Here is a 13,219-nt window from a genome sequence, read left to right on the forward strand (position 1 = left end):
TCATCTATTGCAATTTTAATAATTATGAAGAAGAAAAGATTTTGTTCATGTTTGTTTATTCATGATGGAAAACCTCAGTTTGTTCACATGTCCCATCAGTAAAGTCTGTTAAATGACTCTTGTTCAGTGATTTCATGTACAGATTCACTTCATCCACACATTCACTTTGTTTGAGCAGAATCTGGGCTGTGTACAAGGACGTAATTAATGTCCTCCTTATTGATTATTATCGGGGGTAATTACACTTTTAGAACACCTCATTTGGACTTCAATTTGGACAGCAAAAACATCTTTCGGCCTGTCAAACAAAGGAATGTAAACATAAATAAAGATAAAACATTAATAAATGATAAAAAAAAATCTTGCTTTAAATCACAAAAGTCAGACATAATTTTGACTTAATGTCAAGACTGCAATATTCTTGGTTCTTTTTCATTTTACTAAATGGCCTTTCGTAGCTATTTGTAAGTGACGGTCAGCTTAGAGCTCAGACACATTTAGATTTTCATCACTTCAGGTGATAAGCAGTGAGAGCCTCCAAACAGACCACTAAAACAAGCTCAGGCATTTACAGAACAACAAGTGAGAAGATGTCAAAGCATCATCCAGAATGTTTGACTGACAGCTGATCTCAGTGCAGTGAAGAGATACCACAACATTCAATTCTTAGCAACAAACATAAAGATAAAATAAGTTGAAGAGTTAAAGAATTTAACCCACTGCCCTTTAAATGACTTATGTCTATTTCAATTTACACAACTCAGCGGTGGTTTTATAGCAAAGACAAAGTCCAGCATGGAGGGGCTGAGTGAAGGTGGTCTGGACTCTGTGGAGGAGAGTCATGGTTTCAGAGATGCTGTAGAAGGACAGAATACCTGCACTGTGATCCAGGTACACGCCTACCTTGGAGGACAGAGGACCTGAGACAGGAGTTCTGATACTATTGTAATAAAACTCGTACCAGTCTGGGTAACAACATAACGACCAAGATTTGTCATTGAATCCAAATCTACATTCATCTGACCCCTCTGCTCTGCTGATATTGTTGTATGCGACTGTCACACAAACTCCTTTCCCTCTCCACTCCACCTCCCAGTAACAACATCCAGTCAGACTCTGCCTACTCATTGCCTGAGGCCAATGAGTGAATCTGTTTGGGTGACTACTATAAGACTGATGCTGTTTCATTCTTGATGCTTTTCTGTTCCCCTCAAAAAATAACAGCTGTGTGTGTGCCGTGTTTGGGTCCAGTGTGATTTCACATGAATATTTTAAGAAGTCAGCTCTGGTCTTGGGCTGAGGCTCTGACAGTAAAACATCCACTTCTGTCACTGAGATGCTTGCCCATATTTCACTCAGAATGTCCTGTAGTTTCTTTCTGAGCTCTGACACAGCAGCTGTCACATCCTCAAAGTACCTGAGAGGACGGATGTTGATTCTGGATAAGTCTGTGGACTCACTGAGTCCTGACAGTGAGGGATAGTTGTCCAGGAACTGGGTGTGATCCTCTGTGTGTGAGAACGTCTCCAGGTCAGCTTCTTTCCTCTTCAGCTCGGTGATCTCCTGCTCCAGCTTCTCCTGAAGCTCTTTGACTTGATTCACTTTAGTTTGCTGTTGGGATCTGATCTGCTGTGTCACATCAGAGCTTCTTTTCTCAATGAGACGGATTAGGTGAGTGAAGATCTTCTCACTGTGCTCCACTGCTTTAGCAGCAGAGTGATTGATGGCCTCCTTCTCCTGTTGAAGCACCTCCACATCCTTCTCTCTGTCCTGGATTCTCTGCTGGATGTTTTGTCGACACACCTCAAGCTGTCTTTGCTTCTCAGTCCTTTCTGCTGAAGCTGACACTGTGTTGTGGCCTTTATGTGCATCCATGGAGCAGAGATAACAGATACACTGCTGATCAGTACGGCAGAACATCTTCATCACCTCATTGTGAGAAGAGCAGATGTTCCCTTGCAGCTTTTTAGTGGGCTCCCCCAGCTTGTGTTTTTCATAGGCAGGTAATTGATAGTGAGGCTGGAGGTGTTTCTCACAGTAAGAGACCAGACAGACCAGACAAGACTTGAGGGCTTTTAGTTTTTTCCCAGTGCAGACATCACAGGCCACATCCTTGGGTCCAGCATAGCAGTCATCAGCTGGAACAGCTTGGAGTCCAGTCTTCTTCAGCTCCTCCACTAAAACTGCTAACATGGTGTTTTTCATCATGACAGGCCTCAGAGTGAAGGTCTGCCTACACTGAGGGCAGCTGTGGATTCTTTTCTCGTCCTCTTCATCCCAGTGGGTTGTAATACAGTTCATGCAGTAGCTGTGTCCACAGGGAGTAGTCACAGGATCCTTCAGTAGATCCAGACAGATGGAACAGTAGAAGGTTTCCCGGTTCAGCTGAACTCCTCTCTGCGCCATTTCACCTCTCAGTGACAACAACTGTCTGACTCTCACTTCCTCATAACTGAAACCAGTTTGGGCTCCTCAACATAGGTCTCAGCAGCAAATGAAGGCAGTTAGCCCATGCTCTTTGCTACTAAGGTGGTTACACCCATCGTCAGACAGAAGGGGAGGGAACAAGAAAACCTAAGGACAGAGTGTTTGACATAAGAGAGAAGAAGTAGGGCTTATCGAGCTTTGATTCATTCCAGTGCAGTGAATCTGAGCTTTCTGTTCTCATTTACGTTGAAGCATCAGTTAAAACCTGCTACACATTTGAAAACATTTCACTTTTCAGTTTTAAAACATGTTTCTGCTCCTCAGGCTTTGCTGATGGCTCCATAATTCTCCAACTCTTCTTCCAGTTAAAGTCACAATTTGCAATCTGCACAGCCTCTGACACCCTGTGTCCTAAGTCCCTCGATTCTGATAAAGAAAAACGTCCACAATAAAGGGTGCTGCTAACATTAGCTCAGCTTGATTCTCTGATAATTTAAGGCCCAGTTGTCTAATGTCTAAAATCCTCTTAGCTTTTGTTAAAATGATGAAGACCAAAAACTGTAAAACAGAAAAACTGAGTCCAACCATAGAAATAAGAAAATATATCAATTTTATTTCATAGATTGAAGACAGAATTTCAATTATGTTACAGTAATCAAAACACTGTAAACAACTAATATGATATGAGACCAATATGTGACCAGTTTTATTTTTCTAGAGTGCTTAATAAAATTATTTATACAGTTTTAATGGCGACTGGGAGTCATATATTTGAAACTGGCATTTTCCTAATCTATGCTATCTATCTATCTATGCTCACAGAGCTGCTGACCGTTGCTGAAGGTGTGTAATAATTTCTCTGTGAGTTTGTCATTGAGTTCAAACAACTCATTGGAGAAGAGCAAAATATTAATACAGGCTACAACATTAGAGGTCTATAGGAGGAAATAGCGGTACTGAAATCTATAGCCATAAATGATGAACATACACTTAACCCCCAATTTGCTCCCTGGGCGCCTGATAGCGGCAGCCCACTGCTCCTGAGTGTGTGTTCACTGCATGTGGGCGTTGCAATGTGTGTTCAACCAACGATGGGTTAAATGTAGAGGAAAAATTCAGTGTACGTAAAATTATATATACCACCAATAAAGCTGATTTTTCTTCTTAAAGTGTGTGCTCTGGATAAAACACCTGTAGGGGAAAATTCATTATTGAAGTAGATATGTGACATGATGCTACAAATGTTTCAGACAAACCGACAGAAAGAAGATTTTTAAATGTAAATGCCTACCTCAGTTGTTGGCACCAAAACAAGTGCTGCAATCATAAGAAAAAAAATACAGATTATGAGGTCCAAGCTGTTATCGTAAGAGGGAAAATTTTAGTGTAAGGTCAATATGAATTAGAATTTGTCTCACCAGAAGATTTCTTGTAATAAATAAGCCCAGCAACTATAAAGACCAGACCAAAAAGCATCCCCGCTGCCCCAACAGTGATCTTAACCATCCCTGGGTCAGACTTGGGCTCTGAAAAGACAGTTATTGTGAACAATACATCATTTTTTCATTCCATTCATTGATAACACGTGATAATTCACGTGTCCACATCAACACCCTCTTACCCCAGTCATAAAGCTTGGGTTCCTTGAGGCTCACATGCTGAACCATACAGGTGATTTTCTCTCCTGGTGTGGGTGTAAACTCCAGATAGGAGTGGATCTGGTAGAGCCAATTCCCATTGGGCAGTTCCTCAGTTGAAGTCACATCAGATGTTGCTTCCTTTCCATTCCTCAGCCAAGTCACTTTGATTTGTTTAGGATAAAAGTTGTACACGCTGCAGAGAAGCATACCTGGATGTTTGCTGTCCGCTGCCTCAACTGATCTCAGCCAAATGGAGGGTTCAACTAAAGAGAGAGATAAACCAAGACGCACACATACATCTTTATAAAATGCTATATCTTTGTACATTGTACATTGTACAATTTGCCTTTAAAGCAAAAGTTCAACATTTTGGGCTGTTCTGGGAGTCTCAGTTGATGCTAATATTTTTTTTCTGAAATGTTAATGAGTAATCTTTAAGATGGGAAGTCACTGGACACAAGCCTTATTCATCTCCAACTAACTCATTTTAGAATCGTGACAAATCTCAGCCAGATCGCTTGTTGTTTGACTCGCAAAATATTTAAGACGATGGAGGAAGCTGGCGGGTTGCCATCTTTGTTTTGATTCTCTTGGTTTATTATCTTTTAGAGAAACTGATCTGTATGCATGCTAGTACAAGAGAGGCAAAAATGGAGACAAACCAGCTCCAGTTGTCATGCTAAGCTAAGCAGCTGTTGACTGCAGCCTTATTTTTAATGGACATATATAAGAGTGGTATTGATCTTCTGATAGAACTCCCAGGAAGGAAGAGGAAAAGCACATTTCCTTAAACTTTTGCATTAAGCAATTTCTGTTCTGCAACAATCACCTGATGTTAGAAGGCTATAAATCAATGGAATATTTTTTTTGCAAAGATTTGTTTTCCAGATTTGATGTGACATAAATCTTGGATCTTTGTTGAGGATATCTGCAAATTGTTTTCCTTGCTTCGTAAAGCCAGTCACTGCTCCCACAGTGCTGTTGTACTGGATTGCCATCACCTTGTTGAAGGAGGCCTGCTCCAGGTACACGGCATCATGGCCATCATAGGAACTAAACTGGCAGCGAGCCAAATACTGGCCATAATAATCTGCAAAAAATAAAACCAACAGATATCAGTTGATATGGCTTGTTAGTTGTATTCTGTAGTTCATTTAATGTTATCATACAGTGGACTCTAAAGCTAAAAATATGAAGAAAGGCGTGTCTGTCTCTATTGTTATGCACTACTTTTTCTAGCAAGTTAAACAAGTTTGACTTCACTTGAATAGTGAAAAACCAAAAACAATGATTGGTCTTGCTTTTATGTTACTTACCTGCTCTTGAAAGCGACAACAGGAGAGTAAAGAAGCCGATGGCATGGGACATGTTGCCTTGTGAATGAGAGCGATCCAACTGAAAGGTAACTTGACCAGGGAGAACAGTTGAGGTTGTTTTCAAGCTTGACAAACCAGGAAGTTCAGTTGCAGATTTATAATGAGCATTTCTCCTTAAATAGGTGTGGCACTGATGTGAATCTCCACACAATAGTAAAAAACAGGCAGTGAAAACAAACAGAACTGCTGATTGAGGGCGGAAGTATGCTGACAAGACGGGACAAGACGGGAATGTTTTGCAGCTTAAATAGACAACCAAACAATATTTTGCAATATTTTGAGAACAATTGTGAGGAGGAGCAAGAAAGCATGCCATTGAGTCTTGCATAATAAATTAAATAAACTGTCTTGAAGCGCAGTAATTGAGTAAATGTATTAGTGATCCACGTCTTTATAACAAGAACTGTCAAAATTAAAATGTAATTTTCTCATAATATCCCTTGATTTGGCATAAATAATTCTTAAAGAATTAGAATTAGTCAAATTATTTGTGTTCTGGTTATCTGTAATGGCATCACTCTTACTATAATGTTATGTATCACTGGTTATGTTGCCCTTGATATTGTTTAATTTCATATCAATGACTAGTTACAGAGTAGAACAGTAAACAGTTTGTTTACTGTTCATAACTCACATGTAATGTGCTTTATAAATCCTGAAGGGACTGTCACTTGGCTGCAGAAACTATTACACAGTGAAAAATTTGCAGTGATTTATTTGAATTGCTAACAGATATCAAAGTGGTAGAACAGACAGAACTAAATACGTAGCATGTCACATGGTAATGTCTGGATAAGTGATGGTGTCGTGACCCGGAAGCTGCACTTCTGTTGTACATTTCCAATTAATATAAAGCTCCATTAGGGGTGGCACGGTGGTGCAGTGGTTAGCACTGTCGCCTCATAGCATGAGGTTAGAATCCCAGTCTGGGCCCTTCTATGTGGAGTTTGCATGTTCTCCCTGTACCTGTGTGGGTTTTCTCCGGCTTCCTCCCACAATACCAAAAACATGCACGTTAGGTTAATTGGCTACTCTAAATTGCCCCTAGGTGTGAGTGTGAGAGTGTGTGGTTGTTTCTCTTTGTGTGTTGTGATTAACTGGTGACCAGTCCAGGGTGTACCCCGCCTCTCGTCTGTAGTCAGCTGGGATAGGCTCCAGCTCCCCCGCGACCCTGACGGATAAGGGTTATAGAAAATGGATGGATGTATAAAGCTCCATTATCATGGCAGAGTAGTTACAGGCAGACCGAAACACTGCTAAATAAAAAATAAAGACATCTCACACAGACAATGAAGTGTGCAAATCTTAAATTCTTCTTTTTATTAAAACTCGAGATTCTCTCTTTTGCACAAAGTAGTACTATTTTAAAGACAGCAAATTCAAGAGAAGTTGTAGGTTTTGATCCATGATAATATAATGACCACTTTAAGTGAGATTTTATCTGACATGTAACGTATGTAACTTAATGTAACATGTAATGTAAGTGAGAAAGTCCCCATGAAAGTGACTTTTATTGTACCATTGCTTACAATTATTCTTGCTTTTCATATTATCTCCTCTTTAAAGCAAAAATAAAGGTTTAGATCTTGCACTCCCAAGTCACAGTGATTGTTTCTAATTCATTAAATATGAAAAGATGCGATACTGTATTCATTTGCAGTGTTGACCATATTCAGCAATAGAGAAATTATTTTCTATGGTGTCCCTTGACAATTAAAAAGACTCCAACTGTGATTCCAAACAAGGCCACAGCCAGACCCACTCCACAAAAAATATCTGGTCCAAGACTGGGATGACTCAGTTTAGGTTCTGTGGAGGAAGTCAGAAAGGACATGTGTCATTATTGACACAACAAAACATTAACATTTATTATTTTTCATAAGTTCAGAACAATCACCCCAGATCCTCGTTTTGGGCTTGCTCAAGGCTATGTGCTCCACAGTGCAGCTGTAAATGTCCTCCTCCCTCGGTGTGAATGTCAGGGTAGAAAACTGGTGGAATGTTTGATCATTATTTGGATAATATCGACTCAGCGACACCCCGTTTGACACCGGATGACCATTTTTGGTCCAGCTTACTCTGATGTCAGGTGGGTAGAAATGATTCACAAAGCAGATGAGGCTGTTTTCAACTCCCAGCTCAACTTCCTCCGAAGGGTAGAGGACACTCTCAGGGGGGTCTTTAGTGGGCCAAGAGACAAATAAAAACCTTCACCAACAGTTTATCAGTCACATCACAAAAGAGATGAATGTTGAGGTTAACTTACCTCTTTCTTCTGGTGGATTATTCTCTTCCTTTGCAACGACTTTTGCTAAATCTACACAGAGGTCCTTGTTTGTCAGAGCGTCTCTCATTAGACTCAAACCCACCAAAATGTGACTAGGGTCAGGATCAATAAATTTGGGCACAGTGTAAACAATCTCCTTTCTTTGGAAATCCGTGTATAAAATTTCCTCGGCATCAAACTCAAACTGGACCTCAGCTGTGCCGTTTGTAAAGCAGCCCACCACATAGACAACTTCATGGTGAACTGAAAAGCAGTACAAAAGACATTAAAATCTTATCACATTGTCTGTATATGATCCCACACTGCAAAAACCTACAGTTTCACAATGTTTTTGCTTTGTTTCAGAAAATGTAAACAATTGAGAATAAACTGAAACAAAAGTGCAGCATTTCAGTATCATTCTTACTTTGCGAGAAGGCAGAGACGCAGTTGAGCATCAGGATTATGAGTCGATGATAAGCAGAGTGCTTCATGTCTGAGCTGCAGATCTTCACTGCTTCAACTCTCAGTCTGAATGGCCCAACATGATCTGTTGACAAAAAAGGGAACACAGTCTATCATGTGACCAGATCAGGTGCCAAACCTGGGCATTTAACCACATTGTTAAAGAGCCAAGGAATGCAGACTATGAGGAAATTCTATGGGATAAAATCAGGTTAGGCTACTTAATAATATTACTACGCACAAAGTTTCATGTCAATTCTTCCAACAGTTATATAGTTATTACAGTAAAAGCCAAAAATGTCAAGCTGCTGGTGATGCTAAAGGAAAAATCAGATTATCAAAGTGGGCAGGACTTGGTTTCTTTGACGGAAATCCATCTTATTACTGTTGAGTTGGTCTTCATCTGCTCATTAACTGCACTGATATGCAATTGGCGACAGGAGTGTCACAAGTTCATTTTACCACTTTTGAACCTTCCTCAGCATCTGCTGAGTGTTGATTCTCACCTAATAACAGATCTACAGGTTATTTGTATGTTAAACACATAGAGTCAACTCACACACCTCATTTGGACTTCAATTTGGACAGCAAAAACATCTTTCGGCCTGTCAAACAAAGGAATGTAAACATAAATAAAGATAAAACATTAATAAATGATAAAAAAAATCTTGCTTTAAATCAAAAAAGTCAGACATAATTTTGACTTAATGTCAAGACTGCAATATTCTTGGTTCTTTTTCATTTTACTAAATGGCCTTTCGTAGCTATTTGTAAGTGACGGTCAGCTTAGAGCTCAGACACATTTAGATTTTCATCACTTCAGGTGATAAGCTGTGAGAGCCTCCAAACAGACCACTAAAACAAGCTCAGGCATTTAGAGAACAACAAGTGAGAAGATGTCAAAGCATCATCCAGAATGTTTGACTGACAGCTGATCTCAGTGCAGTGAAGAGATACCACAACATTCAATTCTTAGCAACAGACATAAAGATAAAATAAGTTGAAGAGTTAAAGAATTTAACCCACTGCCCTTTAAATGACTTATGTCTATTTCAATTTACACAACTCAGCGGTGGTTTTATAGCAAAGACAAAGTCCAGCATGGAGGGGCTGAGTGAAGGTGGTCTGGACTCTGTGGAGGAGAGTCATGGTTTCAGAGATGCTGTAGAAGGACAGAATACCTGCACTGTGATCCAGGTACACGCCTACCTTGGAGGACAGAGGACCTGAGACAGGAGTTCTGATACTATTGTAATAAAACTCGTACCAGTCTGGGTAACAACATAACGACCAAGATTTGTCATTGAATCCAAATCTACATTCATCTGACCCCTCTGCTCTGCTGATATTGTTGTATGCGACTGTCACACAAACTCCTTTCCCTCTCCACTCCACCTCCCAGTAACAACATCCAGTCAGACTCTGCCTACTCATTGCCTGAGGCCAATGAGTGAATCTGTTTGGGTGACTACTATAAGACTGATGCTGTTTCATTCTTGATGCTTTTCTGTTCCCCTCAAAAAATAACAGCTGTGTGTGTGCCGTGTTTGGGTCCAGTGTGATTTCACATGAATATTTTAAGAAGTCAGCTCTGGTCTTGAGCTGAGGCTCTGACAGTAAAACATCCACTTCTGGATGGAGGTGTTTCTCACAGTAAGAGACCAGACAGACCAGACAAGACTTGAGGGCTTTTAGTTTTTTCCCAGTGCAGACATCACAGGCCACATCCTTGGGTCCAGCATGTCCATATCCATCCATATCCACCTCGATTCTGATAAAGAAAAACGTCCACAATAAAGGGTGCTGCTAACATTAGCTCAGCTTGATTCTCTGGTAATTTAAGACCCAGTTGTCTAATGTCTAAAATCCTCTTAGCTTTTGTTAAAATGATGAAGACCAAAAACTGTAAGACAGAAAAACTGAGTCCAACCATAGAAATAAGAAAATATTTTTAATAATTTTATTTCATAGATTGAAGACAGAATTTCAATTATGTTACAGTAATTATTAGACAGTTATTGTGAACACTACATCATTTTTTTCATTCCATTCATTGATAACACGTGATAATTCACGTGTCCACATCAACACCCTCTTACCCCAGTCATAAAGCTTGGGTTCCTTGAGGCTCACATGCTGAACCATACAGGTGATTTTCTCTCCTGGTGTGGGTGTAAACTCCAGATAGGAGTGGATCTGGTAGAGCCAATTCCCATTGGGCAGTTCCTCAGTTGAAGTCACATCAGATGTTGCTTCCTTTCCATTCCTCAGCCAAGTCACTCTGATTTGTTTAGGATAAAAGTTGTACACGCTGCAGAGAAGCTACACTTCTATTGTACATTTCCAATTAATATAAAGCTCCATTATCATGGCAGAGTAGTTGCAGGTAGACCGAAACACTGCTAAATAAAAAATAAAGACATCTCACACAATGAAGTGTGCAAATCTTAAATTCTTCTTTTTATTAAAACTCGAGATTCTCTCTTTTGCACAAAGTAGTACTATTTTAAAGACAGCAAATTCAAGAGAAGTTGTAGGTTTTGATCCATGATAATATAATGACCACTTTAAGTTAGATTTTATCTGATATGTAACGTATGCAACGTAATGTAACATGTAACGTATAAGTGAGAAAGTCCCCATGAAAGTGACTTTTATTGTACCATTGCTTACAATTATTCTTGCTTTTCATATTATCTCCTCTTTAAAGCAAAAATAAAGGTTTAGATCTTGCACTCCCAAGTCACAGTGATTGTTTCTAATTCATTAAATATGAAAAGATGCGATACTGTATTCATTTGCAGTGTTGACCATATTCAGCAATAGAGAAATTATTTTCTATGGTGTCCCTTGACAATTAAAAAGACTCCAACTGTGATTCCAAACAAGGCCACAGCCAGACCCACTCCACAAAAAATATCTGGTCCAAGACTGGGATGACTCAGTTTAGGTTCTGTGGAGGAAGTCAGAAAGGACATGTGTCATTATTGACACAACAAAACATTAATATTTATTATTTTTCATAAGTTCAGAACAATCACCCCAGATCCTCGTTTTGGGCTTGCTCAAGGCTATGTGCTCCACAGTGCAGCTGTAAATGTCCTCCTCCCTCGGTGTGAATGTCAGGGTAGAAAACTGGTGGAATGTTTGATCATTATTTGGATAATATCGACTCAGCGACACCCCGTTTGACACCGGATGACCATTTTTGGTCCAGCTGACTCTGATGTCAGGTGGGTAGAAATGATTCACAAAGCAGATGAGGCTGTTTTCAACTCCCAGCTCAACTTCCTCCGAAGGGTAGAGGACAGTCTCAGGGGGGTCTTTAGTGGGCCAAGAGACAAATAAAAACCTTCACCAACAGTTTATCAGTCACATCACAAAAGAGATGAATGTTGAGGTTAACTTACCTCTTTCTTCTGGTGGATTATTCTCTTCCTTTGCAAAGACTTTTGCTAAATCTACACAGAGGTCCTTGTTATTCAGAGCGTCTCTCATTAGATTCATACTCACTGAAATGTGACTAGGATCAAGAACAATAAATTTGGGCACAGTGTAAACAATCTCCTTTCTTTGGAAATCCGTGTATAAAATTTCCTCGGCATCAAACTCAAACTGGACCTCAGCTGTGCCGTTTGTAAAGCAGCCCACCACATAGAGAATTTCATGGGGAACTGAAAAGCAGTACAAAAGACATTAAAATCTTATCACATTGTCTGTATATGATCCCACACTGCAAAAACCTACAGTTTCACAATGTTTTTGCTTTGTTTCAGAAAATGTAAACAATTGAGAATAAACTGAAACAAAAGTGCAGCATTTCAGTATCATTCTTACTTTGCGAGAAGGCAGAGACGCAGTTGAGCATCAGGATTATGAGTCGATGATAAGCAGAGTGCTTCATGTCTGAGCTGCAGATCTTCACTGCTTCAACTCTCAGTCTGAATGGCCCAACATGATCTGTTGACAAAAAAGGGAACACAGTCTATCATGTGACCAGATCAGGTGCCAAACCTGGGCATTTAACCACATTGTTAAAGAGCCAAGGAATGCAGACTATGAGGAAATTCTATGGGATAAAATCAGGTTAGGCTACTTAATAATATTACTACACACAAAGTTTCATGTCAATTCTTCCAACAGTTATATAGTTATTACAGTAAAAGCCAAAAATGTCAAGCTGCTGGTGATGCTAAAGGAAAAATCAGATTATCAAAGTGGGCAGGACTTGGTTTCTTTGACGGAAATCCATCTTATTACTGTTGAGTTGGTCTTCATCTGCTCATTAACTGCACTGATATGCAATTGGTGACAGGAGTGTCACAAGTTCATTTTACCACTTTTCAACTGAATTGAGAGTTGCATAAAGAACCTTCCTCAGCACCTCAGCATCTGCTGAGTGTTGATTCTCACCTAATAACAGATCTACAGGTTATTTGTATGTTAAACACATAGAGTCAACTCACACACATCACATTTTAACTTGTATTTGAAGGAAAAGCACAGGTGTGACTAATAACTTTAAAAATGGCTCTATTGCTCTACTGCTCTATTGAAGTGTTCCAGAAAGTCATGACAGTATGACAGTGAGGCAACATGAACAATTCAGACCCTGAAGCAGCTGACTAGAATTCATTAATTTTACTACATATATACCTTTAATTGAAAGAACAGTTTGGTGATTGCCATCACATTTGTATGAGATGAGGAATGAAGGCTAAAGGCTTAGAGATGTAGGATAAAGAGAAACTGCTAACAAAAACAATTTTGAAGATCAGAATATAAGGGTCAGATGGCACAGAGAATTGTAGTTTATGGGTGTGGGCTGCATAAAAATGTCTCCAAGTTTTGTGTTGTATTTTGCATATTGTATGTACTTTGGATATACACATCTGTTTCCTTAATTCAAACTAAATTTTAAAGATGCAAGCAGAACCACAATCATGACTTTGGCTTGTAATCATGTATTTTTGAAAGGTGTGGTGACTCATTGCTGTGAGGTGAACATTGTTTTTTTCTTTGCTAGCAACTGCCATAGTGTAACG

General features: G+C 39.5%; 5 protein-coding genes across 5 annotated transcripts; all 5 read right to left on the bottom strand.

Annotated features, from left to right (window-relative positions):
• Positions 1-192: 192 nt before the first annotated feature.
• On the bottom strand, positions 193-9,932 carry LOC124064234 (tripartite motif-containing protein 16-like). The gene is made up of 2 exons (XM_046398487.1): positions 8,738-9,932; positions 193-256 (listed from the first exon to the last, which is right to left on the bottom strand). The coding sequence occupies exon 1, from the start codon at positions 9,930-9,932 to the stop codon at positions 9,222-9,224; it is 711 nt and encodes a 236-aa protein (XP_046254443.1). The 3' UTR covers positions 193-256; positions 8,738-9,221.
• On the bottom strand, positions 742-2,924 carry LOC124064174 (tripartite motif-containing protein 16-like). Its single transcript, XM_046398389.1, has one exon. It carries the CDS (start codon positions 2,404-2,406, stop codon positions 742-744), a length of 1,665 nt encoding a protein of 554 aa, XP_046254345.1. The 5' UTR covers positions 2,407-2,924.
• Positions 3,021-5,543, bottom strand: LOC124064175 (rano class II histocompatibility antigen, A beta chain-like). Its single transcript, XM_046398390.1, has 6 exons — positions 5,384-5,543; positions 4,897-5,157; positions 4,049-4,330; positions 3,846-3,953; positions 3,719-3,744; positions 3,021-3,618 (listed from the first exon to the last, which is right to left on the bottom strand). The coding sequence occupies exons 1-6, from the start codon at positions 5,433-5,435 to the stop codon at positions 3,592-3,594; spliced, it is 756 nt and encodes a 251-aa protein (XP_046254346.1). The 5' UTR covers positions 5,436-5,543; the 3' UTR covers positions 3,021-3,591.
• On the bottom strand, positions 6,734-8,267 carry LOC124064178 (H-2 class II histocompatibility antigen, A-U alpha chain-like). The gene is made up of 4 exons (XM_046398394.1): positions 8,137-8,267; positions 7,710-7,973; positions 7,341-7,622; positions 6,734-7,252 (listed from the first exon to the last, which is right to left on the bottom strand). The coding sequence occupies exons 1-4, from the start codon at positions 8,201-8,203 to the stop codon at positions 7,131-7,133; spliced, it is 735 nt and encodes a 244-aa protein (XP_046254350.1). The 5' UTR covers positions 8,204-8,267; the 3' UTR covers positions 6,734-7,130.
• Positions 9,933-10,606: 674 nt separating the features above from the next.
• Positions 10,607-12,108, bottom strand: LOC124064179 (H-2 class II histocompatibility antigen, A-U alpha chain-like). Its single transcript, XM_046398395.1, has 4 exons — positions 12,012-12,108; positions 11,585-11,848; positions 11,216-11,497; positions 10,607-11,127 (listed from the first exon to the last, which is right to left on the bottom strand). Exons 1-4 carry the CDS (start codon positions 12,076-12,078, stop codon positions 11,006-11,008), a joined length of 735 nt encoding a protein of 244 aa, XP_046254351.1. The 5' UTR covers positions 12,079-12,108; the 3' UTR covers positions 10,607-11,005.
• Positions 12,109-13,219: the final 1,111 nt, after the last annotated feature.

This window comes from Scatophagus argus, chromosome 9, assembly GCF_020382885.2.
Source record: "Scatophagus argus isolate fScaArg1 chromosome 9, fScaArg1.pri, whole genome shotgun sequence".
Classification (NCBI taxonomy): Eukaryota; Metazoa; Chordata; class Actinopteri; family Scatophagidae; genus Scatophagus; species Scatophagus argus.

Bases quoted from the DNA above. Each gene is read 5' to 3' on its own strand.
- LOC124064174 (XM_046398389.1), bottom strand. From the start codon at position 2,406: ATGGCGCAGAGAGGAGTTCAGCTGAACCGGGAAACCTTCTACTGTTCC.
- LOC124064175 (XM_046398390.1), bottom strand. From the start codon at position 5,435: ATGTCCCATGCCATCGGCTTCTTTACTCTCCTGTTGTCGCTTTCAAGA. The intron at 4,331-4,896 runs GTGATTGTTGCA...CTCTCTCTTTAG, and splicing joins TTATAGCCTTCTAACATCAG to TTGAACCCTCCATTTGGCTG. The intron at 3,745-3,845 runs GTGAGACAAATT...TTATGATTGCAG, and splicing joins TTATTACAAGAAATCTTCTG to CACTTGTTTTGGTGCCAACA.
- LOC124064178 (XM_046398394.1), bottom strand. From the start codon at position 8,203: ATGAAGCACTCTGCTTATCATCGACTCATAATCCTGATGCTCAACTGC. The intron at 7,623-7,709 runs GTAAGTTAACCT...GGCCCACTAAAG, and splicing joins TAATCCACCAGAAGAAAGAG to ACCCCCCTGAGAGTGTCCTC. The intron at 7,253-7,340 runs GTGATTGTTCTG...CTTCCTCCACAG, and splicing joins GCCCAAAACGAGGATCTGGG to AACCTAAACTGAGTCATCCC.
- LOC124064234 (XM_046398487.1), bottom strand. From the start codon at position 9,932: ATGGATGGATATGGACATGCTGGACCCAAGGATGTGGCCTGTGATGTC.
- LOC124064179 (XM_046398395.1), bottom strand. From the start codon at position 12,078: ATGAAGCACTCTGCTTATCATCGACTCATAATCCTGATGCTCAACTGC. The intron at 11,849-12,011 runs GTAAGAATGATA...ACTGCTTTTCAG, and splicing joins CGTCTCTGCCTTCTCGCAAA to TTCCCCATGAAATTCTCTAT. The intron at 11,498-11,584 runs GTAAGTTAACCT...GGCCCACTAAAG, and splicing joins TAATCCACCAGAAGAAAGAG to ACCCCCCTGAGACTGTCCTC.